The sequence below is a fragment of the Notolepis coatsorum genome, assembly GCF_963971535.1.
Source record: "Notolepis coatsorum genome assembly, chromosome: 1".
Lineage (NCBI taxonomy): Eukaryota > Metazoa > Chordata > Actinopteri > Aulopiformes > Paralepididae > Notolepis > Notolepis coatsorum.
Window position 1 is genome coordinate 308126121 of NC_140165.1, and position 19513 is coordinate 308145633.

The 19513-nt window shown below is 44.2% G+C and overlaps 1 protein-coding gene across 1 annotated transcript in view; it reads left to right on the forward strand.

The window, feature by feature from the left end:
• LOC311225828 (putative G-protein coupled receptor 149) overlaps positions 1-19513 on the forward strand; it is a gene marked incomplete at both ends in the record, with an annotated part of 45984 nt that overhangs the window by 14933 nt on the left and 11538 nt on the right. The window contains 2 exon segments of the mRNA XM_084311221.1: positions 5798-6108; positions 6111-6344. Of these exon segments, the coding sequence (XP_084167347.1) occupies positions 5798-6108; positions 6111-6344 (545 nt within the window).

Below are 19513 nucleotides of genomic sequence, written 5' to 3' on the forward strand. Positions count from 1 at the left end.
GAGGTACAGTCAGGTATTGGCTGACAAGTTTTGGAACAGCTTCCTACTCCACTATCCACCGTCTCTACAGACCCGCCAGAAATGGGTGAAAGAGAGAGACAATTTGACAGAAGGGACAGTCGTCATGATTATCGACCAGTCACTACCCCGAGCTATGTGGCCGGCTGGCCGCGTAAGCAAAGTGATCACCGGTGCCGACGGAAAGGTCCGAGCAGCCGAAGTGCTCGCCCAAGGACGGATCTACACCCGACCCGTGGCGAGGCTAATAGAACTGCCAAGGCTCCCAGATACTATCGATGACGACCATGACCCCATGACTTTGTGAACTGCCCGACCCCTCACAACAGACATTGAGTAGTGGACAGTGCGGTTAATCTGTCTCTGCTTAGCTAATTAGGTGGGACTAATTAGGAGGCGGCTGTTACAAAGGATCAGATTAAACCGAATATATATATTTATTGATTGATATATATTGCATAGTATTTGTATATCGTTTGATATCCCTTGTATATTCCTTGTACATATACACGGAATATCCCTTTAGCCTAGTACAGACCATAATATTTCATTCTCCTATTGGACAGCGGTCCACAGGCGCCAGGGCCATGCCTCCAGAGTCAGGTTCAAGGCCACCGTCAAGACATGTCTGTACATGCCCGGCCTTGCCCAGGGATACGAGACAGAAATGAGGTTGGCACTAGATTGTTCGCCGTGCATATAAATATGGCGCAGGTGAATACAGAAGTAGAGTTACCCAATAAGTTGAAGCCTCACCCACGATACAACGTGCGGTGAAGTATGGCCTGTTTGGCCCCAAATAGAGCATTGAGACCGCGTGCGAATTAATAACTGAATTGTCAGAGTTTGGCGCTATACCGTCGAGTGCGACATATTTCTATTAAGTCAGTAATAGTCTATTTGTGTATAGTGTATCGTGCGGCTAAAGTTCTACAGTGACCAGCATCACCAACGCTTCCTCGTACCAGCTAGAGTGCTTATCCAGGCTGGGCTGCTTTCATGGCGCTTTCACCCGAGGAGACCTAGACAAGAACCGTGTGGACATGTACACTGGATTAATCTACCCGACGACTACATAGCCCTTTGCGGCTGGATTATATTTGTTTTGGTCCTGTGATTTATGGAGCGGAGAATCGCCGACGCCTACATGTGTGGGATTTACCCTGTGAGGAGCCACGTCGAGTCTGCGCCTCAGAGAGCCTGAGGCCGGCTAGCTTTCTTCACTGTGGAGCTACAGTCTACGGAGAACAGCTGTATTCGTCTGTGGATCAAGAGACTATTGCACCGTCTCCTGTACTTGGAGTCTCCTTAGTCATCGTTGACCAGACTCTCTACTACCGACAGATCCTCTACCCCTGCTGGCTTACAACCGGGGGGACCCTTCCAGTATCTCCCGCTATATATTACTAGTGTACCATAGATATAATTCCCTAAGATTCAGGTTGTATAATTACCTCCTACGTTACCAGAGAATGGACATTCATTATTGATTTGCCTATGCACATTCCTTTGCCTTATAAGCGTATCCAAAGTAAAATAGAGAAGTATATTATGTACCTTTTGCTGCAATAAATACTTAATTACCACTTTGTGTGGAACCGATTCATTGTGGGAAGTGTTCATCATATTTATATATCATGTACTGTATGGCCAGTAATTAAAGTACATAAAGCGGTAGTGGTTTAATGATACCATACTTATCAATACAGTCAGGGAATTGTACCCCTCAGTTACAGTACTGTTTGTGATACAAAAAGAGTCCAGAAAAAAAAGTATATACATTTGACGTAGAAACTGTACATTGGATTGGGTAGGTGGGGGGGGGTGGGGGGGGGACTGTACATTGGAGGTGGTTGGGTGGGGGGGGGGGGTTGGGTAGGAGTGGGGGGGAGGTTGGGTAGGAGGGGTGGGTGGGGGACACTGTACAACTGTACAAACAAAACTGTACATTGGAATATTGACAAGACCATACTTGGTAATTTACTGTACATTGGAGGGGGTTGTGTTCGGACATTTACAGGGGCCAGTTTCGAGTTGCAGTCTCCCTTAGGTGTTTTTTGAGAGTGTTTTTGAAAGTGGGTAGTGATTCACATTCCTTTACAGCTTTGGGTAGGGCGTTCCACATTGATGTGGCATAATTGCGAAACGTGTTTAGTCCCTTGTTTGAGCCGAATCTGGGTTTAACATGATTTGTGGAGCTCCCTCTGGTGTTGTGATCGTGGTTTTCACTGACCTTTGGGAAGTATTTTGACATGTACATGGGTACCTTGGTTGTGTAGTGTATCTTGTAGACCAGGCCCATTGCAAGTTGCTGTACTCTGTCGTCTACTCTAAGCCATCCTAGGTTGTCAAAGTGGGCAGGGGTGAGGTGGGTTCTAGGAGTAAGGTCAAGCAGTAGTCTGACCAGTTTGTTTTGAGATGTTTGTAATTTTGTTTTTAGCGCCTTTGAGGTGCTTTGGTACCATGAGGTGCAAGCATAGTCGTAGTACCCTTGAATGAGTGCTCCTGCTAGAGTCTTCAGGGTATTCTTGTTTACCAGTGAGGAGATCCGGTACAAGAATCGAGTTCGTTGGTTGACTTTTTTTTATTACATTGGATGCCATTTTGTCACAGGAAAGATTTGCCTCTAGGATGGAACCCAGGTAGGTAATATCTTCTTTCCTTGTGACAATATTGTCACCCACTGTAACTGAGAAGCCGTCGGTCTTGCTGAGTTTGTTATTTGAACCGAAGAGAATGGACTCTGTTTTGCCCATGTGTAAAGATAGTTTGTTATCAGCGAGCCATATGCAGATTTTGCCTAGTTCTGAGCTGAGGGTTTTTTCAACCTGTAACTTGTTCTTGTCAGAGACCAGCAGGGCTGAGTCGTCCAAAAAACAGGAACAAGTTGCAGTCACAAGCTGACGACATGTCATTTGTATAAATTAGGAACAGTAGCGGACCTAGTATGCTTCCTTGTGGAACACCACAGCTTACTGTGAGGGGGGGGGGGATAGGGTACCATTTACCTCCACCATCTGCTCTCTCCCCTCCAGGTAGGATTGCATCCAGCTCACTGATAGACTATCAAAACCAATTGCTTTTAGCTTGTCAATCAGAATGGTGTGATTGACAGTGTCGAAGGCCTTTTGTAGGTCCAGCATGACCATGCCGCAGTATTTGCCCGCGTCCACCTCTTGTTTGATGTGGTCGTTTAAATAGAGAAGGCATGTGTCAGTGGAGTGGGATGTTCTGAAGCCAGATTGGAATTCGTAGATTAGATTTTTTTCCGCAAGGTATTTTTTGACCTGTTCGTATAAAAATTGTTCCATGACTTTCGAGATGGAGGTAAGGATAGAAACAGGGCGGTAGTTGCCTGGGTCTAATTTACTGCCTTTTTTGTGCAGAGGGGTCACTCTCGCAATTTTGAAGTCCTTGGGGACGTGTCCCTGTTTTATGGAGAGGTTTATTATGTGTGTGATGACTGGGGTGATGGCGGCTGCTGAGTCCCTGAGGAATTTGGAGGGGATGTTGTCATGGCCAGTGGCCTTGTTAGGTTGGAGGGCGCTCAGTTTTTTGAGTACCTCATCTGTTGTTACTATTTCCAGTTTGAAGTCGTCTTTGTGGACCCCTAGGTTCTTGTAGTATGCTACTATGTGTTCTACCCCATAATGCCCTGAGTGGGAGGGTAGTTTGTTTACCAGTGTTGTGGCTATGTTTGTGAAGAAACTATTTAAGTAATTGGCTACATCCAGCTTTTCTGTGATGAGCGTGTTGTCCGTCTTTATGTTTATGTTTGAGAATCTGGTTTTAAGTTTTTTACTGCAGCCTAGTTGGTTATTGAGTAATTTCCAAAGTTCACGTGGTTTGTTTTTGTTTTCCTCGGTTTTGTCATTGATGAAATTCTTTTTTGCTGTTTTGATCATGGAGTTTACATCATTTCTTAGTCTGTTTCTTTCCAGTTTGAGTTCAGTCACGTGGGCTTGGAGTTCACTGCTCGTGCTTATGGTAAGCTTTGACTGACTTTTACGAAACTCAGAGCATTTTTTGTCTCTGGTTTTCATAGCGGTCAGTATTTCAGCGTGCATCCACGGCTCCGCGCGATCTTTTACCCTGGTGGTTCTTAGGGGGGCCATGTTGTTTAGTATCGTTGAAAATTTGGTTTTGAAGCCAAGCCATGTTTCTTCAACCAGTGTACCATTGAGCTCATCTGACCAGTCCAGACCCTCCAGTTCAAGGTTAAAGGCCTCGCTAGAGTAGGTTTTGAGGTCTCTAGATGTGACTGTTTTGTGACAGCCAGCCTTTTGTTTTAGCTTTTTGCGGGTGCAGAATATCATATAATGATCACTTAACCCGCATGCTATAACCCCTTTATTGGCGATCTTGGACTTGTCAGAGGTCAGGATGAGGTCAATGGTAGTCTGAGTTGACTCACACACACGTGTGGGTTGTGTGATTAGCTGGCTGAGGCCGTGCAGATCACAAAACCTATTGTAGGATTTGAAGACGGGTGCATCTTTTTGTTGCATATCCGTGTTCCAATCCCCAATAAGAATCATTTCTGCATCCTCAGCTCCAGCTAAGCACACATCCAACACATCATAAAAGCCATTTTGGTCTGGCGGTCTGTAAATTGTGCCGACTAGAACAGATTTAGCCCTTTCAAATAGAATTTCTACAAAAACAGTTTCAATAGCCTCATGATCTAGGTCTGTACGGTTAATAAATTTGGTGTCTTTATGGATGTACATACAGACACCTCCTCCATGCCTGTTCCTGTCATTGCGGACTAAAGAATAGTTCTCCAATTCAATTTCCGGGTCTGTTACTGATGAGTCCAGTTTAGTTTCAGAGAAACATAGTATGTTTACCTTACCGCTAATGAAATGTTGCCTTATTTCTGCCAGTTTGTGCCTGAGGCTATTTACATTAAGATGAAAAATATGAAGACCGTTTTTATTTGCAGTGTTGTCAATATCCTTGAGATAAAGGTGAGGAGGTTTCCTTCCTGAGCAGCAGAGCCCTACTCGGTGTATGGACGGGAGGAGGATCTCCGTGCCCGGCCTCCGCTGTCGGGCCCCTGTCCCCGTGCCAGGCCTCCGCCGTCGTAACCCTGTCCTCATCCCTGTAAGCGGTCCTGGCCCTGACACTTAGCCCTGACACTTGCCCTGGTCCTGGCCCTGTCACTTAGCCCTGACACTTAGCCCTGGTCCTGGCCCTGACACTTAGCCCTGGCCCTTAGCCCTGGCCCTGACACTTAGCCCTGGCCCTTAGCTCTGGTCCTGGCCCTGACACTTAGCCCTGGCCCTTAGCCCTGGTCCTGGCCCTGACACTTAGCCCTGGCCCTTAGCTCTGGTCCTGGCCCTGACACTTAGCCCTGGCCCTTTGCCCTGGCCTTTAGCCCTGGTCCCTTAGCCTGTTCGCCTGTTAAAGGCACAGTGCCGCAGTTTCAGATTTCATGGACTCTTGTGTTTTTTGTGTTCTCCCTTAAAGGGACTGTGCCGCTTTTGTTAATTAATAAATATTGCCCTGTTTTGGCTTACTCTAATACCTGTCTTGTGTTGTGCGATTGGGGTCGGTTTCAAACCATAACAGTCCTTGAGCAAGACACTTAACCCCTAACTGCTCCCGATGAGCAGGTCGGCACCTTGCTTGGTCACCTCCGCCGTCGGAGTGTGAATGTGTGAGGGAACGGGTGAATGTGAGGAACAAAATCGTAAAATCTATATAAAACGCACCATTTACCTTTGACCCTTTCTGTGTGTGTCATGAAACACTAAACGACGACTCTCTCCAACAGCACTGAGGAGGAAGTTCGAGTTCAGCCTCTCTTTCCAGCAAGGCTACGGAGTGTACAAGTTATCCCACGCCGGCATGCCTCACCAACACAGTCCGCCGGACGACAAGCTCTCCTACACCAACCTCTTCAACTGCAACCTGTCCGACAGCCGCCTGCACGCGCTGGACACCGGCGGCCTCCCCAGCCTGCAGTCGGACCTCAGCACCACGCACCCGGCGGACAGCTCCTCCCGTGTGGACCTGCAGCTGGAGGCTGCGGCCGGCGACGGCGGCGGAGGAGGAGAAGGAGGAGGAGAATGCCTGGCGGAATGCGTCCCCCTGCTCCCCCCCGCCTCGAGAGCCTGGAGGACGACGACGACAACGACAGCCTCCACCGTGTGCCCTCCTTCTCCGGCCACCACCACCAACGGGACCCGGATCCCGCCCTGGGCGACGCGGCGTCGGTGTTCGAGGGGCCGGAGAGGAGGCTGTCGCACGAGGAGTGCCGGAAGATCGAGCTGACGGACTGGGAGTGGTGCCGGAGTAAATCAGAGAGGACGCCCAGACAGGTGGGCTACAGTTCACTTCACACACGCGATTAACCCCATCCGTCATCGAGGCGGTCTATTAGTCTGATATTAAAACTGATCCATCGAGGCAATCGTTTTTTTTTGTCAAGCCACGGTTTATAGCCTACTATAGGACAGGAGGTCCCCCCTCACCTCTCACTTCACACACACACACACAGACACACACAGACACACACACACACACACACACACACACACACACACACACACAGGGGCGGACCTTCCTACAGGCGATATAGGCGGTCGCCTAGAGCGCCTCCCAGAGGGGGGCGCCAAAAACAATTTTTTTTTTTTTTTTTTTTTTTTTGTTTTGGCGCCCCCTCTATATCTGCAACCATTATTTTTACATAAAAAAAATTCTAACATAAGGGGAAATGAGCCAAAAATCTAAAACAGTCGGTCGGTCTGAGCCTCAGCTTTAGGTGTTCACAGTCAGAACATGCTAGAGCGCTGTGCATTGATGGGTATTGGTCAAGTGTTTATAGAATTGAGCATGGGAGGAAAGAAAGACTAACGTTAGAGAACTACGAAGAGGCAAAAGCCATAAAAAAATAATTACAAAAAAAAAAAAAAATCGTTTCTTTTTGGGGGGGGGGGGGGGGGGGGGGGGGGCGGCACAGTGGTGAATCTCGCCTAGGGCGCCAAATGTGCCGCCCCTGCACACACACACACACACACACACACACACACACACACAGACACACACAGACACACCCATCCCAGTGAGCAGCAGCCACTGTAAGGCCTTCCACACCACACCACACACCAGACGTCGTCCGGCTAATATAGGTCAATGCATGGGGAGATTTTACGGTAATCACATCGTTGGAGAGTAATTACAGCGCCGCTGCAGACCAATAAAAGGGGGGAGGATGTTCCATCTCCCTATCTTGCAGTGTTCATATTCTGTTTGAAAAGGAAATTACATTCAACCCGCCTAGGCAGTAGCAGTAAAGGCGCAGATGGTACTGCTAGGATATGATACGTACTGGCAGACGACGTTAAGCCAGCTTGAAAATGGTTAATGCATGGGGCCATGGATGGTTGCAGTGCACATACATTATTTACAAAGCGCAAATCAACGGAACGTCCCTCATGTCTCACTTAATTGCTATTCGGATGAGTGTGTTCAGTGTGCGCGCCGGTGCGCGCTCATCTGTCTCATCGGTCGATCTGCGCGTGTGTCTCGCCGTGCGTGACTATGCCTCTTTCAAAAGTGGACTAATCGACTGATTTTTTATTTGATTTGATTTGATTAGGGATCCCCATTAGCTGGTGCGATAGCAACCAGCTAGTCTTCCTGGGGTCCACACACACAAAAAAACATACAAAAACAATCACTATTGCAAAAACAAAATGATTAAAAGTCAGTACACACAATGCATAATGAAAACTACTGTAACAATTAAGATGGCTAAAATTACATTAGTGTAAAACAAAAACAATAAATTACTTTACAGTGTTAAAAACAATTTTAAAAAACAATTTAAGATTCTTTTTAAAAGTGAATCTACTGTAAATGCAGCAGAGGTTCCGAGGCAGGCCATTCCAAAGAGTTAATGCTCTAAAAATAAAAGATCTCCCCAAAGCGCTGGTTCTAGGACCTGGCAATTCAAGCTGCCCACTACTGGAACCTCTAGTGTAATGCTCGTGCACAGTATTACTAAAAACAATCTGATTATGTATAAAAACAGGAGTTTTACTGCTCATGACCAACTTGAACAGCACAAGTATATTAAAAGACAATCTATTTTCAACGTTAAGCCAAGAGAGGCGGGCATGCATACGGCTCACATTATACCTTAGTGAGCAGCCCAGTACCAACCGTGCTGCCCTGTTCTGGACCACCTGGAGCTTCCTGAGGTCACCACTGGCAGCAGATGACCATATCGCAGAGCAATAGTCAAGATGACATAAAACTAAACTTTGCACTATCTGACATAAAAGGGGACGGGCAACAAAAGAAGCACATTTCCTGGAAATACCAATTGCTCTTCCCATTTTTAAAACAATATAATTAATATGCTGAGACCAAGACAGAGTGCAATCCAGCATCACTCCAAGGAGTTTAGTACTTTCAACTTGTTGAACTGCCGAATTACACAAGTTTAAATGAAGGTTTGGATTTGTAGATAACCTGTGCCTTGTTCCCAGCACAATACATTTAGTCTTGGAGATATTAAGGACAAGTCTATTACATACTACCCAGTCATGCACAACTTTAAGTTCTCTTCTCAAAACTTCATTAAGTACATTGCATGATGGTGCAGCGTAATACAATGTTGAATCATCTGCATAAAGAACTGTTTGCACATTTGGTAGCCCAAGATAGGTCATTAGTAAATACAGAGAAGAGCAAAGGTCCTAGGCAACTTCCTTGCGGAACGCCACACTCTAGACCTCTGCTACTGGACAGGCTGCCATTTAGATAGACTGGGAGTGCATATAAAATGGGTAGTACAGTTTGTCCCTCCCCGGCTTCCGTCCTGTCCTCCTCTCTCTCTCTTCAGCCGGGGCATTGATTCCTCAGATCTATTGCAGCAGCATCTATTATTGCTAAGCTTCGGGGGAATTATTGCTTATATACCCTCCTTGTCACACTCAGGGACTTTCAAGATGCTATCAACAACAAACCCATTCCGCTTGCCAACGCGAGCCTCTCTTTCCAAACTGAGATATTGTGAACTCTGCTCAGTGACTATTTTACTCATTTTGATTGAATCCTTGTGTCATTGGTCCTTGAAGGCCGTGTTAAACTGTTTCAAGGCCGGTCAGACGATTGTGAATGTGGCGAGAGGAAACAGGGGAGAAAGCATGGAACCCCCCCCCCCCCCCCCCCCCCTAGAAGACCACCCACTCAGTCTATTGTCTTACACACACAGGCACACACACACACACATACACACACACACACACACACACACACACACACACACACACACACACACACACACACACACACACACACACACACACACACACACACACTTGACTTGATTTGTCTTGACTTGAATGCGTCTATGAGCAATGGTGTAAATGCATAATGCATAAAGTACAGAATGATTCATGTTTCCAATGCATGCAGATTGAAGATCTTCACGGATCAGTGACAGAGTTCACACCGGTGTTTGATGATGATGATATATCTATCTATGAATCCATGCCTATAGACCTGTTCGCTGTTTACAAACATACTGTGTTCGAGCCAATCAACAATACCAACTGAGTCACGTGACTAAGTTGCCCCGGACCTGCGCGAACGGGGCTCTATGGAGAAACCATGACACTCCCCTGACTAAAAGTTGTTTCAAACTAAATACAGTAATTTATTTATTTTTATATTTTTTGTAATAGGCCCTAATCATTTGGCATAATATATTGATGGCTATATTAATACATTATTTAATTTTGTGCAAGGGCAGACACGTGTGTTCCACCTACATGCGGATTCACATCCATAATATACCCTCATGTTCAGTACTCCAGTGTCGTGGAGTCCAAGAAAGGCACTTCTCTCTTTAAATTGAATGTATTATTATTATTATTATTATTATTATTATTATTATTATTATTATTATTATTATTATTATTATTATTATTATTATTATTATTATTATTATTATTATTATTATTATTAATGTGGAAGGGATAATGGGAGCCGGGGCAGCGGAGAGAGAGAGGAGGGAACAGGCTCAGCCGTCCTGCTATAGGCTTTACACACACACACACACACGCACACACACACACACACACACACACACACACACACACACACACACACACACACACACACACACACACACACACACACACACACACACACACACACACACACACACAGACACACACACACACACACACGCACACACACACACACACACAGAGAAATACATATTCACAGATACACAATGTACCGAATGCTAAGGGTTGACATGTTTTGCTGCTTAGACAATAGCCAGAGGGTGTAGAATCTGTGGAGCTCTGCAGTGAGGCCACGGCACTCAGTGTGCATCCTGTATAATTAGAGATGTGTGTGTGTGTGTGTGTGTGTGTGTGTGTGTGTGTGTGTGTGTGTGTGTGTGTGTGTGTGTGTGTGTGTGTGTGTGTGTGTGTGTGTGTGTGTGTGTGTGTGTGTGTGTGTGTGTGTGTGTGTGTGTGTGTGTGTGTGTGTGTGTGTGTGTGTGTGTGTGTGTGTGTGTGTGTGTGTGTGTGTGTGTGTGCGTGTGTGTATACGTGTATGTGTGTGTGTACGTGTGTACCTCCGGTCAATGGTCTCTAACTACACACCCTCAAGACCCCTACGCTCTGCATCTTCTGGCCGCCTCAGACCTACTCCTATCCAAGCTCCCGGAGGGTCATCAAAGAGAAGTCGCCTATTCTCAGTCCTTGCCCCACAATGGTGGAATGAACTACCCACCCCAGTTAGGACAGCCGAATCCCGTCCAATCTTTCGCCGTCGACTAAAGACTCACTTCTTCAACCATTATCTGAAATGATAATAATAAAATAAAATAAAAAATAAAATAAATCTAACCCTGACTAACCTTACTGTCATGCACTTGTCCTAATAAACTAACCTACACTGTAGCACGCAACACTTTGATGAACATTGTTACTCAGCTGATAGAGTTGTACCCTTCTTGCTGTCTTGTCGTACAGAACTTGTAAGTCACTTTGGATAAAAGCGTCAGCTAAATGACTAAATGTAAATTTAAATGTAAATGTATGTGTGTGTATGTGTGTGTGTGTGTGCGTATGTGTGTGTGCATGTGTGTGTGTCTGTGTGTGTGTGTTAGAGTCTAGTACCGAACTCTGTACTTTTAAAGGTACCAACCGAATTACACCAGTACTACCAAGTACCGATTCACGCTAGATCAATCGGTACCAAATTTCGGTACCTTTACATCTTTAGGGAGCCTTTTCCACAAATATATATATTACTGTCCCGTCTCTTGGGTCTTTAGAAATACGAGGTCAGAGGAGTTTGATGATATTTACAGAGGATGGCCAGATAATCTTGATATTAAAACCACATATATATATATTAAAAACACAATACATGCTAAATAAAGAGCAATGTTGAAATTGGAAAGTTTGGAACCGAAAAAAGGTACTGTTGGGTACCAATACCGGATTCCAGGAACTGTGTGTGTGTGTGTGTGTGTGTGTGTGTGTGTGTGTGTGTGTGTGTGTGTGTGTGTGTGTGGACACATTGTATTGACTGTACACAGTAATGGTAATTGTACTGTACCAATCAATGACTAAGCCGACACGCATGAAGGGACATTATATACAGAGATCACTTATTAAGAGACTTAGCAGTGGAACACACACACATATGCACACACATGTACACGCACACACACCATCATTATCACTCGCTCATCACTCCCTCCCTCTCTCTCTCTCTCTCTCTCTCTCTCTACACTCACAGACACACACATTGATATTAATATACATGTGAGGACATTGCTTCCATTCTTCCCCCAACCTCTTACTCTAACCGTAACCCTTTCACTACCACACTACAGAAGGTTAACCTTGCACTACCGTCTGTAGTGTGGTAGTGAAAGGGTTAACTGTCTGTAGTGTGGTGGTGAAAGGGTTAACCGTCTGTAGTGTGTTAGTAAAAGGTTAACCATCTGTAGTGTGGTAGTGAAAGGTTAACCGTCTGTAGTGTGGTAGTGAAAAGGTTAACCGTCTGTAGTGTGGTGGTGAGAGGGTTAACCGTCTGTAGTATGTTAGTGAAAGGTTAACCGTCTGTAGTGTGGTAGTGAAAGGTTAACCTTCTGTAGTGTGGTAGTGAAAGGTTAACCTTCTGTAGTGTGATAGTGAAAGTGTTAACCCTTTGTAGTGTGGTAGTGAAAGGGTTAATCATTTGGCGTGTAGTAGTGAAAGGGTTAACCTTCTGTAGTGTGGTAGTGAAAGGTTAACCTTCTGTAGTGTGGTAGTGAAAGTGTTAACCCTTTGTAGTGTGGTAGCGAAAGGGTTAATCATTTGTCGTGTGGTAGTGAAAGGGTTAACCTCCTGTACTGTGGCAGTGAAAGGGTTAACCGTCTGTAGTGTGCTAGTGAACGGGTTAACCCTGTGTAGTGTGTTAGTGAAAGGGTTAATCATTTGTCGTGTGGTAGGTTAACCTTCTGTAGTGTGGTAGTGAAAGGGTTAACCCGTTGTAGTGTGGTAGTGAAAGGGTTAATCATCATTTGTCATGTGGTAGGTTAACCTTCTGTAGTGTGGTAGTGAAAGGGTTAACATTCCATAGTGTGTTGTGTGGTACTGTAGTGAAAGGGTTAACGCGTTGTAGTAAACACGAGATGAAAGCCCGGCCAGGACCGTGTGGATGGGATCTATAGTGTTCGCCGGCAGTGTCTTGTCCCTTGTTAGCGGGGGCCAGATGTCATTATCCAGCACCTCTCCTCCCCACGACCAACCCCCCGGGCCCCCGGAGTCCGCAGGGAGAGGTGTGATTAGAGCTTAAAGACGTGTTTACCCTCTCCGTGACGTTATATATACCCAGCTAACGAGCTCAGACCTGGGGGCACGTTCAGCAGCCCTGTGTGTGTGTCTCCGAGGGGGAAGAATGTGTTGCACGTCCAATTGGGATTTGGAGACAGGAGCCAGATTGATTCTGATACCCTCTCTCTCACCCCTCTAGGAATATGCGCACACAGGTGTGAATTAATGCTGTCCTCACCTTCACCTGAATCTGTGAGAAAATTAACAAGAACCAGAATCGATAACAGTATCTACTGTGATGAAGAGTGCTTTTTTTATTTTTTATATCTTACAACTTTTCTAAGTACAGTTTGAAACCAGCCCTACATTTTAGCACCTCTACCGTTTGGCACCTCTCTCTCTCTCTCTCTCTCTCTCTCTCTCTCTCTCTCTCTCTCTCTCTCGCTCTCTCTCTCTCTCTCTCTCTCTCTCTCTCTCTCTCTCTCTCTCTCTCTCAAATTTTTATTTAGAATTTCCTCGTTCATAAATAAAAACGCTCTGAGGACCCTAGCTGGAGCCCTCATCCAATGTCACTTTGACTATGCTTGCACTTCATGGTACAGCAACATATCAAAACAAATGAAGACAAAGCTCCAGACCTCCCAAAACAAACTAGTGAGACTCCTGCACAACCTTCACTTTAGGACTCACCTAACGCCAGCCCACTTTAGCAGGCTGGGATGGCTTAGGGTTGAAGAAAGGGTACACCAGCTTAAAATGCTACTGGTTTTTAAAGTACTAAAAGAAATGGTCCCCAAGTACCTAGTAAATTATTTTAATAAAGTAGGAGATGTCCACAAACACGCCACAAGAGGAAGCCCCACGGACCTGGTCCCGCCGAGAGTCAGGACATGCATGGGGAAAGATGCATTTTTTTACTCGGCTACGGTAATGTGGAATGCCCTGCCAACATTTATAAAACTCCTGAACTCCCCTCTCGGATTTAAATCCGCCCTAAAGACATGGCTCAGCAGCAACTCAAATTGGTCTTAAAATGTTTTTTTTATCTCTTTTATCATAACTTGGCTTTTATTTCTTTTATCATGAGTTGCTTTTAAGGGTTTGCGGATTTTCTTTTAACATTAGTTAACTGTATGAGTTGTCAGGTTAGGTGTTTTTATAAAAAAAAAATTAGAATGTGTCCTGTCGATGTACATGTCCATTTGTGTTTCTGTGCCTTTTTATGTTCCATGTATGGACCACAATGGAAACAAGCCTTGGCTTTATTGTGTTTTATCCATTTTTGACCAGCGTTATTGACACTGTTATTGTCTTGTCTTTTTAAAATGTTTTTTTTGTCATACGATTTGTGTCAAAATAAAGTATTCAATCAATCAAAAAACTCTCTCTCTCTCTCTCTCTCTCTCTCTCTCTCTCTCTCTCTCTCTCTCTATCTCTCTCTCTCTCTCTCTCTCTCTCTCATGCACTCACTCATTCTCCATTCACATGGTGAAAAGAAATAGACCAAGGATGAAATATAGTGACGTAATGAAATTTAAAGCTAGAAAGAGAGAGAAAGAGAGAGAGGGGAAAAGAGAGGTGGAGAAAGAGAGAGAGAGAAACAAACTCTCAAACCTTCTCTCGTACGCTATATGGCCACCCACAACCAATCGGATCATCATATTGGATGATCTAAATTATTCAGTGGTCTTTGTGTGACGTGCAGCGCTCTACACACACACACGCGCGCACACACATGCACACACACACACGCACACACACACACACACACGCACGCACGCACGCACACCAACACAAATAGAACAACATTGACGTAGGGTGCATTAATACCCATGCAATCAATACAAGATCAAAAATGGGGGGCAATGTGAACGTGCTCTGTAATTGCAAAAAGACACCGCGCTGATTGTAATCCCAGAAGAGATGATGTATCGAGCGTGCGATTGAGAAACCGTCGAAAACGTGCACACACCAAATGCATTTTCCGATCAATCTCATGTGCATTCGTAATCAATACCTGGCGATACCCGGCGTTTTGGCGATTGCGGCAGCTCTACTCTCGCTTTGGGTTTTAAAACAGATTGCCAGTTGCCAGTTGCCAGATATTACATTACGTGCGGCGAGCTCCATTATCTAATTTGACCGGCAAAGTGCTCTTCGTCGTGCTTTTCCGTGCAAGCGGCATTAAGTCTGACAGCGTGCACGGTTTGCCCCCCCCCCCCTCTCTGCACACCATGGACGCGGTCTGAACTCAGTTGATTTGCATAAAGGGTGTAAGAGGCAGATATGAGGAGACAAGATAGAATATTTCTAGGCAATAACAAAGGGATGATCGTCTCAAAGGGAAGGAAGGGATACAAGCTGCAGAACATGGGCTCATATACACAGCTGCCAACTCCATGTGTTTGTAAAGATGCTGCGGCCTTAACCCTTAAATCCCTGGGCCCTCATTCATCAACGTGGACGTGGAATATGTTCTATTTCCACACGTAAGCACAGAATGTAGAATCAGTGCACGCACAGAAGAATCGGGATTCATCAACCGTGCGTACACAGGTCCTATGCTCCTCCGTGTTGATGAATACCACTTTGTTCTACCGTCAATGCTCGTGCATGATTATCCATATATGGTCATGAAAGTGAGGAAACACCCCCCATGGGATGTGAAATAATGGACTGACCCGAGCGGAACTCTGAGAAACTTCACGGAGATTGTTCACTGCTGTCGAACCAAGAAGACACAACGCGTGTTATGGGATAAATAAAAGGCGGACTTGTAAACGGTGATGTCAGATATCAACGGCTCTCTAAGACCATTGCTGCAATTCTGCCTGGACAGCTCAAAATACTAATAAAGACCGTTCGTTGACCACTGTTTGGCGTTGGTTGTGTGTCATTATAACCGTGCTGTAATATGAATGCCTTTATTAGTTGTGTTCGATTGGCTATATGATTTTTAGAGGCATCTATTTTGTTGTCGGTATTACCGACAACAAAATAGATGCCTCTAAAAATCATATACTATTAGGTAGCCTATATGGATTACATATAATAGCAGCCATAGCCTACATTATGCAACAGTAACTTGCCCATACCAGTGTATGCGACGGACCAGTGTATACCTTATATCATATCATATTCATATAATAGTTTACTCTATCAGCATACCAGCATGTAATATGTTCTTTGTTCGAACTCAACTCGTTATTATTTTGCACATAGATTGCAGAAATACGGGAACGTTTTGATTTACATTAAAAGGCTTTGACATTGTAAAACTAAATACGTGGAATCCTGTAAGCATAATACAAGTCATATCACCCACACGATATGCTCTGTGTCCAGAGCATGTATGCTTTTCATTCATTTAAGACACATTATTGCAAGGGTTTTGTAATACACATACACCCTGGTGTCATTGCAATGCGTTTTTTTATTCTTTCTTATACAGTAAAAAGGGGGAAGAACACTATATCGTGGGTGTTCATATGACTTGTATTCTGCTTACAGCTTCGAAATTCCACTTGTTTCGTTTAACGTAAAGCCTTTTAAATATAATCAAAACGTTCCCGTGTTTCTGCGGTCTGTGCGCAAAATAATAACGAGTTGAGCTACGTTCCGATAACGCTATATAAACCATGCTGCATTCATTCTGAGAGAAAGATCTATTATTCCAAATGCTATTTATAGGGTTTTGACCATAATTACACTACTGTTGCTATTTCACAATGAACTATAATGGATTACGGGGGTCATACAGAACACGCGCCAGTGTCTTTATTTCCGCCTTGAAACTAATGCAGAACTGAGGAGCGCTTATGCGTAGTAACGATATTCTACCACTGGGCGTCAGCTAAGTGTGCTCCGACCTGTGCGTACACGTAAGCACGGAGTCAAGTTCAAGTTGAAATTGATGAATCCCACTCTTTGCTTAGAAATGATCGTACGCACAGGTTAAGCACAAATCTGTGCGTAAGACACATTGATGAATGAGGGCCCTGGACTCTGTATATCACACTGCCCTCAGATTAGTCACCGATGATAGATACCACACTCATCACTGTGTCCTTTATGAGGTTGGTTGGTCCTCGCTGATGGAGAAGCACAACAAACACGGGTATTTGTACATTTTTAAGCCCTCTTTGGTACCTATGGGACCCGTTCTAGTGACTGGCTGGTCCTTAAGGCCCCCTGAGTTTGCTCTGAACAGGGTAAATCTACATTTTGTGATGATGCCCCTCCAGCTCATGGAATGAACTCCAACGGTCCTTAAAGCTTGAAATTCTCCCCTCTGTTGCAGAGTTTAAAACTTTCATCTCCAACCATTGTCGGGGGCGAGTCGGAGTCTGGAAAAGAGAGATCACTCTGATTGGCTGTAGTCACGCGCCCACACTAAAACACAAATAACAAGGTTTTTTTGCAGCAACACTTTCTCAGACCGCTGCAAACGCAACGCGCTAGGCACTCTCAGAGAGGCTAGTCCGTGCTGAGCGAGAGTGTGTGATGGTAGCAATGGCTTGTTGTTACATCATGTGGTCTTGCGTTTCCCCTTTGATGATACAGACTACCGCCACCTGCTGGTGTGGAGTTATTTAATCTCACGCAGGCGCATAAGCGAACATGCTCATCGTTGTAGGTTATTGGAGGTAGTCAGAGCGGTGTGAGCAGTGTGAAATGTGTGGTTCCTGAGTACAGGCGACGGAAGACGATAGGACTCGCCTTTTATCTGTGGTAGTTCTTTGATGTTGGATGGGTGTGTTCTGACCTTTAAAGGTCCCATATCGTGAAAAGCTCACTTTTTCACTGCAGTACATACATGTGGGTCTCTGGTCTCTGGCGGGCCTACTAACACTCAAACTGTGAAATAAGACAACTCAGTCAGATTTTGCACCCAGTCTGTATTAAGAAACGGTGCCTTTAAACGAGTCTCTTAGACTTCCGACCTTGAAGAAGCAACGCGAAAAATCTCCTTGCAAGGAGTGTCCTTGACACAATGTGTGCATGTGAAAAATGTGCGTGTACAAAACTGTGGCTTGCTCACAAACTCTTTAAGTTTAACCTAAAATATGTTTCTGACACCATTTCTAGTGGTACGTTTGATATGATATTGCTGGATCTTGAGTCATATTTGATCTGCAGCGCTGCTAGATTGAAAAATGATCATATTTGTATGATCAAGGAGGCTCGCTCGTTAAAAGACACTGAACGGGACTGAAACAGAGGGGCACGGAGGCATGCTGGCATGACGTTCTCTGACATCAAGGCCACCTAATCATCCCTTCCCCTTAATTGGCTGATATCAATCCCTGTCTCCTGAGCCGTTCAGCCATTGTGTGTGTGATGTGTGCCTGGTGCCAGTGTATGGCAGCCATTGAGCCTGCGTAGCCCAAGGTTGGGTGCTACCAGTGCTGGTGAAGGAGGCAATTTCCACCCTACATTGTAAAGTGCTTTGAGTGTCTAGAAAAGCGCTATATAAATGCAATTCATTATTATTATTATTATTATTATTATTATTATTATTATTATTATTATTATTATTATTATTATTATTATTATTATTATTATTATTATTATTATTATTATTATTATTATTATTATTATTATTATTATTATTATTATTATTATTATTATTATTATTATTATTATTATTATTATTATTATTATTATTATTATTATTATTATTATTATTATTATTATTATTATTATTATTATTATTATTATTATTATTATGCTAGAAATAGAATGCATAATCTTCAAAGTGATGTTTAGAGGACCTCAAATACCTATTTAACGTGTTGAAAAGGACTACAATATGGGACCTTTAATAGCCGTAGTCTAATAATCCTTAGGGTCTTAGTTGCCTAAGAAGTTTGTGGTTGTTTTTTATGTTGATGTTTGTGTTAATGTTTTATTCCTGGGACATTACACTCTGGTATTGTAACACTATTCACAGATACAATGTACAGTATATTGATCTTTGATGAATGCTACTGTACATGCAAAGAGATCATTTTAGGTTAATTTGCAACAATGTGAGAAAAGCAATTAGTTGACAGAATTCTACTAGGCCCTACTAGACTTTGATTCCTGATCGTTGAAGCTGACTTAGTGTTTGTCTGACGTGGAATAATGATCCCCACCCCGTCAAACAATCTCCCGGTCGCGTGAATACTTTCCCCAAGGCAGTTGTCCTTCCGCGTTCCGTTTGCGCGGCCTGATTGGCCACTGACGTTTCTCTCAGCGCCCTTTCGCGTTGCGCCTAGCTTTCAGTTCCACAGCCCAAGTCCTTCCGTTCCACAGCCCATTTCCTCGTATTGTTTTCATCTCTCTATCATATCAATCGACATCACATCAATATAAATAACGTATTGTTTTCATCTCTCTATATTAACGTAACGCGCTATTCATATCAATCGACATCACATCAATATAAATAACGTATTGTTTTCATCTCTCTATATTAACGTAACACGCTATTCATATCAATCGACATCACATCAATATAAATAACGTATTGTTTTCATCTCTCTATATTAACGTAACGCGCTATTCATATCATTCGACATCACATCAATAGTTAGTATATTGATGCACGGTGGTAGCAGTATAGCGATGCACGGCGGTAGTAGTTAGTGCATTGATGTGCTAGTTAGTTAGTATATTGATGCACGGCGGTAGCGAGTTAGTTGATA